General features: G+C 57.1%; 1 protein-coding gene across 1 annotated transcript in view; it reads left to right on the forward strand.

Annotated features, from left to right (window-relative positions):
• PIK3R5 (phosphoinositide-3-kinase regulatory subunit 5) overlaps positions 1-14,412 on the forward strand; it is a 74,260-nt gene extending 59,848 nt beyond the window's left edge. The window contains exons 6-19 of the mRNA XM_055576562.1: positions 3,897-3,966; positions 6,508-6,682; positions 7,289-7,442; positions 8,076-8,159; positions 8,406-9,153; positions 9,280-9,442; positions 9,770-9,895; positions 10,361-10,486; positions 10,612-10,705; positions 10,877-10,953; positions 11,465-11,558; positions 11,787-11,869; positions 12,395-12,507; positions 12,618-14,412. Coding sequence (XP_055432537.1) covers positions 3,897-3,966; positions 6,508-6,682; positions 7,289-7,442; positions 8,076-8,159; positions 8,406-9,153; positions 9,280-9,442; positions 9,770-9,895; positions 10,361-10,486; positions 10,612-10,705; positions 10,877-10,953; positions 11,465-11,558; positions 11,787-11,869; positions 12,395-12,507; positions 12,618-12,771 — 2,261 coding nt within the window. The 3' untranslated portion in view covers positions 12,772-14,412. The remainder of the gene's footprint in view (positions 1-3,896; positions 3,967-6,507; positions 6,683-7,288; positions 7,443-8,075; positions 8,160-8,405; positions 9,154-9,279; positions 9,443-9,769; positions 9,896-10,360; positions 10,487-10,611; positions 10,706-10,876; positions 10,954-11,464; positions 11,559-11,786; positions 11,870-12,394; positions 12,508-12,617) is intronic.
• The last annotated feature ends 334 nt before the right edge of the window (positions 14,413-14,746 follow it).

A 14,746-nucleotide genomic window follows, 5' to 3' on the forward strand; every position in this document is an offset into this window, starting at 1 on the left:
GTTAGGAAGTGCTTTGGTGTAATTTGGTAAAGGCAGGTGGGTAATAGTTTTGCCTCATTGCTGAGTGGCTCCACCCCCAGTAACCCAGCTGAGGGAGGCAGTAGAGGGAAGGGGAGATCAGGCACTGAGCTCTGTAGGGGAGGCTGAGGCTGCATCACTTGGTGGTTACCAGTACTTGGTACAAGACCATCTTGGGGTCCCTACAACCCTGGGGCTGTGGGGCCTTTGGCAAGACATTTCACGTCATAGGAGCCTCAATTTCCTCATCTGTAAAATGGGAGGATAGTCGTGTCTCACTCTCAGCAGTCTCCGAGGATAATGCTGGCCTACTTTGATTTCCCGTTGCTGGGGGCAGGAGGGTTCAGGGTGGTCTTATCTTAATAGGTGGATCCTGGCAAGGTCACAGGGAGAAGATGACAGGGGCTTGGTGAGCTGGGCCCTCCACCCATGCAGCCTTGTGGAGTCAGTTGCCATGGAGATGAGTGAAACAGTTTATCCCACTTTGATGTGGCTGGGTGGCAGAGGAAGTGGGCAGGTTATCAAGCCTGCGGACCTCCCCCTTCTTCCTGACTCCACCCCTGCCATAGGGTCGCCCACTGCCTCCATCTGGGTGCAAGAAGCCTCACGTCAGTGTTTCCGGGTCCCACCCACCACAGCCCCCTTGGGTTCAGCCCGCATGTCTGTTGAGTATTTACTCTGCCTGCCTGGCTGTGCAGAACACAGCACTTGCCTGCTGAGAGTTGGTCTGTCATCCTGATGGGCGACAGTGGGCATCATATGTGTGAGTTACGCCTCAGTTTTCAAAGCATCCAGACCTCCACGATTACATCACCCAGACCACAGCCCTGCCGAGTATGAGGGAAAAGCAGCATTGCTCCCATTTGTGCATGAGACAACATTGTGCATGAACTCAGAAAAGTTCGATGATTCTCGCTTTAGCTAAAAGTCAAATGTGAGAGCAGGAACATGGGCTTTTGGATAACAAAGAACTCTGCTCTGCCACTTATTAGCTGATGACGTTGGACAGGTTACAGAAGCTCTCTGAGCCTCCTGATCAAAAGTAGGACTGTGTTCATCGCAGCTGTGTTTACAGTAGCCAAGACACGGAAGGAACCTAAGTGCCCATCAACAGATGAATGGATAAAGGACATGTGTGTGTGTGTGAGAGAGAGAGTTCCGTGGCTGCTGTCCAGGGGACCCCAGAAGGAAGGAAAGCATAAGAGGAAGCCAGTAGCCAGGAGCGTTCGTGTCAGGGTACAATGTGGGTCAGGAGGAGGAAGCCAAGATCATCTCCTGGGACAGCCGTGCAGCTAAGGCTGAGCCTCCCCTGCCTCATGTCAGCCCTGGGGACTCTGCCTCATGATGACCAGGCACCACGTCGTGTCCTAAGCATGGATGTTTCATAAGAATGTCATTAACGTGGTGCCAGTTCCTGGTTGGTGACGCCAGCAGTGATTGTCACTCATCTTCTGTCTTCTTTGTCAGCTGTCCTGTGCAGAATGGCCATTTCCAGTTATCACTTTAGAAAAGGGAAAGGAGTGGTGGAGGGATAATTTAGGAGTTTGGGATTAACAGTTACACACCACTATATATAAACCAGATAAACAGCAAGGACCTACTGTGTAGCACAGGGGACCATATTCAATATCTTGTAATAACCTATAATGGAAAAAACCTGGAAAATATATATATATATAAAACTGAATCACTTTGTTGTACACTTAAAACTAACTTAGTGTGGTAAATCAACTGTACTTCAATCAAAAATACATGCATTTTAAAAAAATAAAAAGAAGGGAAGCTCAGTTGGGTAAACAAAGCTCAGTTATGAGGGCAGTCCTGTGCCTAGACCAGGCATTTGCACTTCACCGTGGCCGCCCACCATCAGCTCCCACTCACCAGGACACATCCCTTGCCCGTCATGTTAAGACCAGACACAGAACCACCTAGGTGGGTTTTTTTTGTTCAGCCCTTGAGCCAGTCTTGGTCTAAGTAAGCCCGTTTCAGAAAGTTGTTCGTGTCTGCTGAGGTGCCCAGGGGAAGACGGGTAAAGGTCAAAGAGGAGAAGCACCCATCACCACGAGGCTCCCCGATAAGTGGAGGTTCGTTATCAAGAGAAGCCAAGGAAGGGGGATTTGATGGGTGTCTTGGGGGAGGGGTAGAGAGTTTCAGCTGATGCTGTTGGAATCTGGGCTCTTCAGCACCTGCCAATCACTCTGGAAACAGCACCCACTAATAGAACATCATCAGCCAACAGCAGCTCCCAGCTAATGATGCCATAATTCCCAAATGTGATTGTTTGCTGTTTACTCACTAAGTCGTGTCCGACTTTTTGCAACCCCATAGACTGTAACCCGCCAGGCTTCTCTGTCCATGGGATTTGCCATGCAAAAATACTGGAGTGCGTTGCCATTTCCTTCTCCAGGGGATCTTCCTAACCCAGGGATTGAACCTATGTCTCCTTCTTTGGCAGGCATTGGTAGGTGGATTCTTTACCACTGAGCCACCAGGAAAGCCCCTAAGATGAGCAGGTGGAGAAACAGGATGTTAGAGAATGCTCCTTGTCTTGTAGACTAAAGAGAACAGCAGGCTTCAAGGAGAATGTGGCCCACAGTACCTCCTGGACTGTGGCCCCAGCCTGGCCTGAGTCTACAGGGGCAGAACAGGGCAGCGGGGGTGTGGCATGACAGATCAATGGGGTGTGGGTTACCTGTTAAGAACAATACATGGTATTTAAAAGAGAAGTGTGGAGAGATCAAGAGACGACTTTGATGTCTGTATGTTTTGGAGTCTGGGAGATTGGGGGGCAGGGAAACCTGGGATGGCCAGGGACATTGTTGGGGTTGAATGGGGCAAAGAGGGGACTTTTCTCTGTCATGTCTGTAGGCGGCCACTAGGTGGCGTCCTGAGTCCTGATCGTCATCACCTCTGTTTCAGGGACTTGCCTGTCGAAGTAGACATAACATTAACATCTAAACATGTGACAGTTACATAAAAGACACATCAAACAAAAGGCACCGAAATCAAAGATCAGGTCTCAAGTTGGAATAGCACAAATTGGAAATGTTTGACCACTTAAAAAACAAAAGTCACAGCCCTCTGCTTACAGCCATCTCTAACCCCAGTCGTGGCTTTGACTCCCCCAGGAGACTGCCTTCTGCTCCAAACTCTCACCCAGTCCACGCCCAGCAGGGTCCCTATGAGGATGTCCAAACCCTAATGAGGGGGACTGCCTGCCCCCACCCTGCGCCACCGAATCCCAGCCCCCTCGGTGAGAAGAACCAGGTGTCATGGAGTCTCCTCACTGTGGTTGACACGGCACCGAGTACCTGCTTTCCAGCTACAGAACTAAGTTTCAGGGAAAAAGGGAAACCTTGGCTTGTTTCTTCTCAGCATCTTTGAATCAGGGGAGATGGATGATGCCATAAAGGAAGGCTGGGATGGGATCCGTGGTGCAGAGACTCAGCCGTAGAGGAGGACAACGCCAGGCAGGACCGCGGAATACTGAGGGTCCCCTGAGGCAGGGCCGGGATGCTGAGGGGAAGGCTGGGGGGCTGGTAGGGGCTGAGGCTGGGCTGCAGGAGGACACCGGAACCTGGAGAGGTGACAGAATCAGTACCAGGTGGACAGCAGGAGGCCACTTCAGGGTCCCTAGTCTCCTCCCTGGGTGCCCTACCTCTCAGTCTCTAAAAAGTGAAGCTTTGTGGGTTGGGTGAGGCCACAGAGGGGGCTGGGAATCAGACTGTTAAAGGCCCTGGAGGCCAGGGTTCTAATCTTCCCGGTGTTCTGACCTTCATCTGGGAACTCCCAGTGCCAGCACCTCCAAGGAGCAGGGCCATGACTGCCGAAGGAACAGGTTAATTCATGAACTGCTCTTTTGGGTATTTTGGCCACAGGAATCTCCTACCAGCGACTGGTGAGGGCCGAGCAGGGCCTGTCCACTAGGAGTCACCGCAGCTCCACTGTGTAAGTGCTCTTGGGGAGGAAAGAATGGTGGGGAGGGGGCAGGTGGGTGTGATGTTTTGTGCACTGGCTCATTTTTCTGGGCTAAGGGTCTTTCATCAGATTCCTAAATGGGTCTGAGATATAAAACAAAAAAACAAAAATTACCTGCTTTGATTACGCTGAACAAGCACACATTACCTTTCTTTACCCCTACTTTACAGATGAGGAAGCCAAAGGTCAGAGAGGGCAAGCAACTTCCCCAAGGTCACACTGCTAGTAAAAGTCTGAGCCAGGATTTGAGCCTCAGTCTTACTCAGAAGCCCGGGCTCTTTGCATAATGTCTTTCTGCCTGTCAGTAAAATGGCATTTTCTAAACTTTCCTGACCAGGACCTATAATTTAAAAATGTGTTTTATATGAAAACGTGATACACACACACAGAGAGCTGAGACAAGTTTTAGGGAAGAAAAGTCACCTTCTCCCAAGCATGTTCTCGTTCAATTTGATTTCAAAGGCAGTTCTGGTTAGGACTCCCTGAGCCGATTTCATTACCCACGGCCTGCAGCTGGAAAAGCATTTGAGAGGAAGCCTCTATTCTGAGGGCCCTCCAGCAAGCCTCCAAACACATGGGTGCCTGGAGACCCCAGCTTCCACTGGCTCAGAAATTCCAGTCGCCCCAGCCCCTTCCCATCCTCAGTCCCAGGGGTTCACGGCACATTCACTGAGCAGATATTATTTGAGTTCCTTCTTGGTAAAAACAAACAGAAAAGCAAGTGGTAGATTTTGAGAGAGATAGAAAGGGCAGAAAAAATGTCTTGTAAAGAAAGGTTGGTTAATAAGCAGAATTCCGCCAGGGGGGCTGAGGCAGGTGGATGATGGATAATCACCAACAGCTTCAAGGAGCTTCCTGAACCCCAGGTAGTGCTGCAGGCATCCCTCCATCATCCAGTCCTCCTGTTAAGTAAGCCTGTGAGAGAGGTATGCTTTAGATCCAGGAACTGAGGCACAGAGAGAGGTTCGTAGAAAGAGCTCACAGCCGAGCCCGTCTCACTTTGGTTAACAAGCGTGCAGAGGAGGTGCAAGTGGTGAGGCCTTGGGGTGGCTGGCCCAGTCCTGTATACAGTGGTGCTTAATGCATGTCCCTGAGGGGATCATCCAGCAGTCAGTAAAGGAGGATGGCTCAGTAAGGGACTACTTACTTGAGCCTGATCCCTTTTTCTTACAAATAGAGAAATCAAAATGAGTTTCTCCCTAAACCCTGGGGAATCTGACACAGCCCCATCCCGTCCCTGAGTTCTGACCCCTGGGCCGGCTCTGGGACAGTCATCCACAGACACTGGCAGGAAGGCCACCTGCCTGGTGCTTCTTTGCGCTGTTTAAACGCTGCAGGACTTGTGAGGGAACAAGTGTGAGCAGTTCACACTAACAGCCTTCACAGGAATAACACTGCTATGGCTGGTGTGTGCTCAGTCCTTCAGTCGTGTCCAACTCTTTGTGATACTATGGACTGTAGCCTGCCAGGCTCCTCTACCTATGGGATTTTTCCATGCAAGAATACTGAAGTGGAGTACTTTAGAGAAAACGCAGTGATTGGGGGTTGTCGTGGGTGAAGTTCAAACAGTCATGTGTTAACTGAGTGATTGATCCTTGAGGCTCATGATTCTCTTAATATTTGGGTATGTTCGAAATGTCTATAATGCAGACATTTAAACACTGGCATCAGGAGGGAACCCAGGGGCCGATCTCACCTCCTGAGATGGACCACATTCTGCTGGTGGGATGTGTATCTTTCTCAATATACCTGCTTTCTGAGTGCTTTCACTCAAAAAAAAAAGAGTCCAGGGGAAGGGAGGTGGGGGTTAGTGACTGGATGCATGCTTCCTCCCCCAGCCCAGTGCTGGCCTTCATGATGGCTTTGGTGGTCCAGTGGCTGAGACTCTCAGCTCCCAGTGCAGGGGCCCAGGTTCAATCCCTAGTCAGGGAACTAGATCCTACATGGAGCCAAATAAATAAATATTTTTAAAAAGAAAGAAAGGGCACCCTCTGCCAGAAGAGGAGTCAGATGCAGCCCTGACTTGTTCCCCTTCCTCCTGGCAGAAGCCACCTCACACCCGACCCTTGACTTGAGGAGTGCACAGGCTGAAATTTCAGGCCACATCTCATAGCATGTGATTGCCTTGCTGCCCCCTCCCCAAAATGATCACCTGGCCTCCGGTCACCTCCCCTAAAATACAATCCTTTATTGTGTCATTTTGTATCTGTTCAGATGTCTTGTAGGAAAAATTTTTTATTTAAAAAAAAAATGAAGGTAGAGTTTATCTGTGGAAACGAAGTTCAGTTTTTAAAAGGTCTTTGTAAAGCCCAGCTGAAAACTGGTCAAAAGTAGGTGGTAAGGTTTCCCGTTGGAACTGGGACCCCCAAGCCACCGGCTCTCCCCTGGCCTCAGGTCCCGCCTGGGCTGTGAGAAGGCCTGGGTGTCAGAGGGGCCGACCCCAGCCCGAGTGGGCTCTGTGGCGGCCCCACCCCTGTCCCCCAGTGCCCATGGCCGGTCCTCTGTCCCCAGCACTGTGCTCTTGCTGAACCCGGTGGAGGTGCAGGCCGAGTTCCTCGCCGTGGCCAACCAGCTGAGCACGCCCGGGCCCTCGCCGCACAGCACCTACACCACCCTGCTCCTGCACGCCTTCCAGGCCACCTTTGGGCCCCACTGCGACCTGCCGGGTTTGCACTGCAGGCTGCAGGTATGTGCCTGAGGCCCTGGGCTCAGCAGCACCCCCCCTCCCAGCAGAGATTCTCTCTACAAAGGCAGGGTCCGCCCTGGGCTCAGCAGCGCCCCCTCCCGGCAGAGGTTCTCACTGCTCCCTTTTGGAGCCCGCCCGGGTACACTGGCCCCCCTCACCTTGAGTGAGGTTGCTATAGAGCACTGACCTCATTGAGAGGTCTCTGTTCTGCTGGTTCCTAACCCAGGTGGATGGAGCCGGGACTGAGGGACTGAACGCAGCCTCCGAGGGTGGCATGGGCTGGGTGGCACAGGCATGAACTTTACACTGAAGCTGGCACCCTGGTGTCTAGGCTGAGCTCTGGGACCTGCCGGCTGTTTGGCTCCCCCTCTCTGAGCACTGACATTTCCCCCACTCCGCCCCAGCTCTTCAAGGCTCTGGGCCTTTCTTTCTGACCATTTCTGGAGAAAGGGGGCTGAGGGGGCCCTGGCTCGGTGGTCAGTCATGGGTGGAGGCGGGCAGCGAGGGCAGGGAGAGACGGGTCACTGGGAGTTTGAGAAGTTGGGCAGCCAGGCCGAGGTTCACGGGCAATCCTGCCTACTCTCCTCCCCCTACCCCGGCTTTCAGTCCAAGACCCTGGCCGAGCTTGAGGACATCTTCACGGAGACGGCGGAGGCCCAGGAACTGGCATCCGGCATCGGGGATGCTGCCGAGGCCCGCCAGTGGCTCAGGACCAAGCTGCAGGCGGTGGGAGAGAAAGCCGGCTTCCCTGGTGTCCTAGGTGAGGTTCTGGGGATAAGCCCCCATCCCCCCGTGGCTCCACAGCTGCCCAGGCGAGCAGCCCGGCTGGGCCTGCTCCGTGTAATCATTCAGAGACCCAGATTCTCCAACACCTCCTGCTCTGCCATCCTGAGGGCATGGTTCCCCTCTGCAGGGTTAGGGTTCGGCTGCAGATTGCCACAGGGGTGGTAGTGGGAGATGGAAAAGGGAGGACTGATCGAGGGCACTGGGCTGCATTTGAAGATAACACAGAAGCTGCACGTACTCCTCTGAGCCCCGTTTGTCACATGGCCCACCTTGCCCCAGCATCTCTGGGGAAAGTTTGTTACAGAAGAAGGGACTCCTGGTGAGCTGGTGCCCTCATTTTCCTGTTTGAACCGGAGGTTCAGAGCCTGAGACTTGGCCACAGTCCCACAGCTCACAGAAGGGCGTGGCTTCTACCTGGTGGGCTTGAGAAAAGCCCCCTGACTGCAAGTCAGGCATCTCAGCTTCCAACTCAGACTCAGCCCACCCGGCTGTTGGTCCCTCTCCCCGCTCTGGTCTCTCCTCCAAGACAAAGAGGGGTCTGGGCTGGCCTGTCTCAAGGTGCCGGCCCAGCCTTCACCTCCTGCCCCTCCCTCCCCGGCTCCTCCAGACACCGCCAAACCCGGCAAGCTGCGCACCATCCCCATGCCCGTGGCCAGGTGCTACACCTACAGCTGGAACCAGGACAGCTTCGGTGAGTGGCCCGCTGGGCTCCCCCCTGGTGTCCACCCCCCAAACGTCCAGGGCTCTCTTCCTCTGCAGTGGGCCTCCCAGCTGAGCAGGCTCTGAGCAGAGCAGAGGGTAGGCTCTGGGTCCAGGGCGGCCCCCTGCCCTCTCCCCCACAGTGTCGTTCTGTCTGAGTCTGTCACCCCGCCCAGGGTTGTACAGGAGGGGTCCCAGGGCCTGACACTCAGACAGTGTCCCCTGTTTCTCCCGGCAGACATCCTGCAGGAAATCCTGCTGAAGGAACAGGAGCTGCTCCAACCGGGCATCCTGGGGGACGACGAGGATGAGGACGGAGAGGAGGAGGACGAGGACGAGGACGAGGAGGAGGAGGAGGAGGATTTGGACAGCGACAGGCACTGTGCCGAGAGGGACTCTCTACTCTCCACCAGCTCCGCGGCCTCCCGCGACTCCACCCTGTCCCTTGCCTCATCCCAGGCCTCAGGACCCACCCTCCACCGCCAGCTGCTGACCTCCTTCGTGTCGGGCCTGTCAGACGGCATGGACAGTGGCTACGTGGAGGACAGTGAGGAGAGCTCCTTCGAGAGGCCCAAGAGGCCTGGCACCCAGGAACGCCGGGGCCACCGCAGGTCCGGACAGAAGTTCAACAGGATCTATAAACTCTTCAAGAGCACCAGCCAGCTCGTGCTGCGAAGGGACTCCCGGGCCCTGGAGGGCGGCCCAGAGGGCGCCCTGCCCCTGCGGCGGGCCGGCAGCCTCTGCAGCCCCGTCAGCCCCCTGGACGGCCCGCGGCCCACCTCCCGAGCCCAGCGCTCACGCTCCCTGCCCCAGGCAAAACTCAGCCCCCCGCTGCCCAGCTGGCTCCTGGCCCCCGCCTCCCGCCACCAGCGCCGCCGCCCCTTCCTGAGCGGGGACGAGGACCCCAAGGCCTCCACGCTTCGAGTCGTGGTCTTCGGCTCCGATCGGATCTCGGGGAAGGTGGCCCGGGCGTACAGCAAACTGCGGTGAGAGCTGGAGCTGGGCCTCCATCTGCCCTGGGCTGAAGCCCAGATGCTGGCAGCATCTGGGCTTGAGGACTGGGGTCCCCCAGGGGCCCAGGGGCTCCCTTCTCACCATCTTCTTCTCCGCAGGCGGCTGGAGAGCAACCGTCCGCTCCTCACGAGGTTCTTCAAGCTCCAGTTCTTCTACGTGCCCGTGAAGCGGAGCCAAGGAGCTGGTGGCTGCACCAGCCCAGCTTCTCCATGCCAGACGTCCCCCCTCCCCGCAGACTCCCCGAGGCACCCCAGCCCTGCGGTAGGTCCCCAGCCCTGGGCCCAGCAGGGTAGCAAAGCAAGGAGACATGAGCAGGTCCCAGATTCCTGGAGGGCGGCTGGTTGCAAGTCAGGAGCAGCAGCTACCCCTGTTTACGAGGCACGTCCTCCTGGGTGGGCCTGGCTCCCGGGCGTGCTCCCTGCCCTGCATGTGGTGATGGAGCTGGGGGGTGGGGGGCATGGACTGAGGGTCGTTAGACCTCTCTAAGGGCAAGGGAGAAGCTCGGGATGGGACAGCGGGTGCCGTGCAGGGCCCGCAGCGAGGGTGGCAGGGCCAGGGCGCCGGGTATGACTGTCGCCCCCTCTCCAGGAGCTGGGCGCAGCCCCCTGGGGGGAGAGCACCAACGACATCTCCCACTACCTCGGCATGCTCGACCCCTGGTATGAGCGCAACGTGCTGGGCCTCATGCACCTGCCCCCCGAAGTCCTGTGCCAGGTGAGCTGCCCCTTTCCGGGGTGCAGGGGCTGGGGGGCGCCTGGCTACAGTCACCCAGTCTTGCTTTGAAGGCCCTAGTTTAGGGGGTCCAACTGGAGGCCCCTCTGAAGGGCCAGGGCTCACTTGTGATCGAGCAGGGAGGCTGGGTGGAAGCAGGGCTGAGCTGAACCTGGGGCTCCAAGGCCCAGGGAGGGGTCTCTATGCTGGGAGGGAGGGAGGGGCCCCGGAAGGACCCAGGCGTCTTAGGCCTCAGCCCCCCTCCTCGACCCCCAGCTTCGACCAGCTTGGAGGCTGGAGAGGAGGGACGGAGGCGGCCATGGGCCCCTCTCCAGCCCTTCTGTTTCCTGCCCCATCTCACCGCCCCCCTCCCTGGCCCTGCCTGCCTCTAGATGTGTCTCCTTTGTGTGTCGTCCTCTCATCCTCCCCCTTCTGTCTCCATCGCGGGGCTCCCCCCACCCCCAGCAGTCTCTGAAGGCGGAGTCCCGGCCCCTGGAAGGCTCCCCTGCCCAGCTGCCCATCCTGGCCGACATGCTGCTCTATTACTGCCGCTTCGCTGCCCGCCCGGTGCTGCTACAGGTCTATCAGACCGAGGTAAGGCCTGTCCTGCTGCTCCAGACTGGCTGAAGGGTACCCCTCCGCCCATCGCCCTGTGCGGGGGGCGCCTGGGAGCCCCTCTGGGAGGTCCACGCTGATGCCCGCCCTCCTGCCCACTCCAGCTGACCTTCATCACCGGGGAGAAGACGACAGAGATCTTCATCCACTCCCTGGAGCTGGGTCACTCTGCTGCCATGCGTGCCATCAAGGCTTCAGGTGGGTCCTACCTGAGTCCCTGTGGAGGTGGGCCAGGATCCAGGGGGCCCCTGGGGAGGAGGGGTTGCAGGGTAGTGGGGCAGGAGGGACAAGAAAGGGGCGGGGAGCCAGGGCCCCAGGTCTGTGAGGGCCTGGAAGGGAAAGGAGCAGAGGGTCTGTCTGTGTGCACAGGTCCTGGCAGCAAGCGGCTGGGCATCGACGGTGACCGGGAGGCCGTCCCGCTAACACTACAGATTATCTACAGCAAGGTGAGCCTGCTGCTGGCCTGCCCCTCCAGGTCTGCTCCCCATGCCACCTCCCCGGAGCCAGCCTGCTGTGTACTGGGCCCAGTCTGTAAGCTGGAAGGCCGTGGCTGGCTGCCAGGGCTCTCCAGGATGCTGAGAGAGCGGGAAAGGAGAGGCAGTGGACCTTGCCCTCTCCCTCCGCCTCCAAAGCTGCCCTCCCCCCGGGGGTCCCCCTCCTCAGGGTGCGCAGGGACCCGGATTCTGGGCTGGGGGTGAGGATGGAGCAGAGTTCCACCCGGTCACCTGGCTGGCCCTGGACCAAACCAGTGGCCTGGCAGCTCCTCCTGGGGTCTGCAAGGTGTTTATAGGGGTCGGGGGGCTCTTGGTGAAGAAGCTGGCCGACTGGAGTGAAGGAGAGAGAGCTGCCTGGGTGTGCTGGTGGCAGGCGGCACCCTGTGGCTGGCAGGTCTGGAGCTGAAGGCACCAGGCACCGGGGGCCTGGGGCTCAAACAGTGTGGCTCTGCTCCCTTCCCAGGGGGCCATCAGTGGACGCAGTCGCTGGAGCAACATGGAGAAGGTCTGCACCTCCGTCAACCTCAGCAAGGCCTGCCGGCAGCAGGAGGAGTTAGGTGAGGGGGTGGGGGTGGGGCCGCGGGTAGGGGGACCGGGAGGTGGGGTGGGGCAGGGGTAGGGTAGGGATGAGGATAGGGAGGTAAGACAGGGAAGTGGAGGTAGGGGACCGGGAGGTGGGGTAGGGGACAGGGAGGTGGAGGTGGGGGACAGGGAGGTGGAGGTGGGGGCAGGGGGTGAGGGAGGGGGTAGGGACATGGGTGGTCCTGAGCCACCCTGCCCTTCAGACTTGAGCACAGAGGCCCTGACGCTAAACCTGACAGAAGTGGTGAAAAGGCAGAACCCTAAATCTAAGAAGGGCTTCAACCAGGTAAGGGCGCCCCCTCCTCTCTGCCATCCCCTCAGGAGACTTACTGGGCACATGTGTGTATGCGTGTGTGTGTCTGTGCGTGTGTGTGTCTGTGCGTATGGGGGTGGCGTGTCCAAGGGCTGTGCTGGGCCTTGGGGGTGACAGGAGAGGCTGGTGAGGGGTGTGTGCACGTGTGGGGGCTCTGGGAGGAGGAGGTACCCTTGCACCTGCAGAAGGGCTCCATGGTAGCTGCCAGGGGAACCCCGAGTGGGCTCCGTGTCAGAGTGGACTCTGTGTCAGGGAACCCAGGCTCTCATGGTTCAGGCAGTGGGGTTTTCCTTCCAGAACAATTGCTCCTTCTAGACTCAGGAAAGGACAGAGGCTGGGAGAGTCAGGGCCTGATGGAGGCCGTGGGCCCATCCCCTGTGTGCCCCCACCCCTTGGACCCAGGTGGGTGGTTCCAAGGGAAGAGGTTGCCGAGGGCTGGCAGCTCCAAAGGAGAGGACAGGTGGGCAGGGCTCCAGGTGACCTGGGCCCTCTTTCCAGATTACCACGTCGCAGGTCAAAGTGGACAAGGTGCAGATCATTGGCTCTAACAGCTGCCCCTTTGCTGTGTGCCTGGACCAGGACGAGCGGAAGATCCTGCAGAGTGTGGTTAGGTAGGAAAGTGGGGGCTCCCAGCCCTACTTCAGCACCCCTACCCCGACCCTGAGGCCTGGAAGGAGCTGGAAGGCTGGGAGCCTGCCCTGACACCCACCCTGCCCCACAGGTGTGAGGTCTCGCCCTGCTACAAGCCCGAGAAGAGCAACCTCTGCCCCCAGCCCCAGAGGCCCTCCTACCCACCGGCACAGGGGCAGACCACGCCCGACCTCTGCTCCCTGCTCTGTCTGCCCATCATGACCTTCAGCGGAGCTCTGCCTTAGCTGTGCAGCACCAGCCTGGACAGGAAGCCCGGGGGCAGCCTTCTTGGGGCCGCCTTTTCCTGGGAGGGCCTGTCTCCTGGTGGACAGCTGAATGGCCCTTTGCTGGGTCAGGGTCCCCACCGTGGGCTCTGCAGCAGACAGGGGGTTAATGGTGCCTCAGGGCTCTGTTTGGGAAAAAAAAACAACCAGGCATTAGGGGGAGGGACCTGGCCTCACAGCCCCTCAGATTCCTCAGTTAGAGAGGAGAGGGATGGGTGAGCCGACCTGTGGAGGCCCTGCCCTCTAGATGGTCTAGGATCCTCTCTAGAAGGAAGATCCGAGGCTCTGGTGCTCTTGGGGGTGGAGGGATTAGGGCTCCCCTCTCGACCCTTGGCCAGGCCCTCCCCTTACTTTGTCAGAGACTTGTGGGGTGGGGGCAGTCCCCCTACCTGGGGTTCAGGTAGTAGAAACATGGGTGTTATTTTTCTGACCCCAGTGCCGCCCCCTACCCCCTTCTCCATCTGTCTTTCTCTCTCACACACACACTTTCTCTCTCTCAAATTCCCTGGGTCTTCTAAAAAACAGCGTCAACACCTGTTTACTGTCAGGACTCAGAGCAGACTCTTTCTGGAGCCCCTTCCTGGATCGAGATTCTTGGAGGAGACAGGACAAGCCTAGATTCAGTGGCAGCTCAGTGACCTGCTGGCTAAATGGCCAGAAGGAAGTGAATTAGCGTCTTCAACCTCTCTTTGTTGAGCGCTAAAGGGGGCGACAAGGCCTCCTTAAAGGGTTGAGACAAGACTGCAGAGCTCCTGGCCCAGCAACCCTCTCAGGTGCTCAGGAAAGGTCAGCGGCCTCACCCCCTGAGCGCTGAGGCCCCGGTCTGGTGGCGGAGGGGAGGGAAGGCTCTTCATTGCCTCTTTTCCAATTTTCTGCTGAGGCAGGACCCAGATGAGAGGGGAAGGGACACTTAGCCCTACACTCTGAAGGAGGAATTGCCTTGGTCCGGGTAAGGAGAGTGTCCACAGCTGCCCCAGCCTTCACCTCTGCCTCTCCCAGGCTGGCCCGCCTGACCCTGCCTCCCAACTCAGTCCATCACGTGTGGAATCTTCCAGCCCCGAAGTTCACAGGCACCATTGTGCCTGGGCAAGTTCCCAGAGGAGCAGAGGGTGGAGAGCTGACCTCAAGGAGCTTAGAGCCTGACTGGGGGCAAATGGCTGATAGAACACGAGAGCCAAAAATTTGTAACCGCCAGATGGCACTGGTTTGAGAATCTGGACGCTGATGTGTGGGCTGGGGTGGTCGGGTGGAAGGCTGGGCTGGGGCTCGGGGTTTGGACTGGGAGAGGTGGGGAAGTAACCACGGACGCAGACAGTTAAATCCACACAGAACCCCTCCCGCTCCTGATTCATCTGTGCCAACGGCTCTGGGCTCATAGGAGCCCATGAAGCCCCAGCCCAGCATACTCAGGACCTGAGAGGAGTGGACAGAGCGGCTCCATCTCCCCCTGCCCCGTATTACCATCCCTCCCCTGTCCAGGCCATCTGTCCTTGCTCCAGGCCCCCGACAGTGGTTGGCAATACACCTTCAATATTTTTTGTCATGTGAGTCGGTTGTCCGATGACATGATTGACAGATATTCAAGAATAAATGAGTGGAATTTAATATTATTGTCAAATAAAATTTGGTTTCTCTTGGATTTGATGATCTACAGTTATTTTCCTGCTAGTTTTAGTTCATGTAAGTCATTTCACATAGAATGGAAATAAGATTCTTAGGGGATTGTTTTGTTTATCTTTTTGTAATTTTCCTCTCTATAAAAAATACATTTTATGCCCAAGTCTTCCTTCTACATAACCCTCACTGTGCTGCTGAGCAGAAGGGAAGTAAGCTTTGTGCTGGACCTCACAGATTCATTTGGCAATTTCGATAAAATGGAGAAATTTCTCAAAATTACAGTTTGCCAATCTGACAAAGGAAATGGATATCCCAAATG

This window comes from Bubalus kerabau, chromosome 4, assembly GCF_029407905.1.
Source record: "Bubalus kerabau isolate K-KA32 ecotype Philippines breed swamp buffalo chromosome 4, PCC_UOA_SB_1v2, whole genome shotgun sequence".
Lineage (NCBI taxonomy): Eukaryota > Metazoa > Chordata > Mammalia > Artiodactyla > Bovidae > Bubalus > Bubalus kerabau.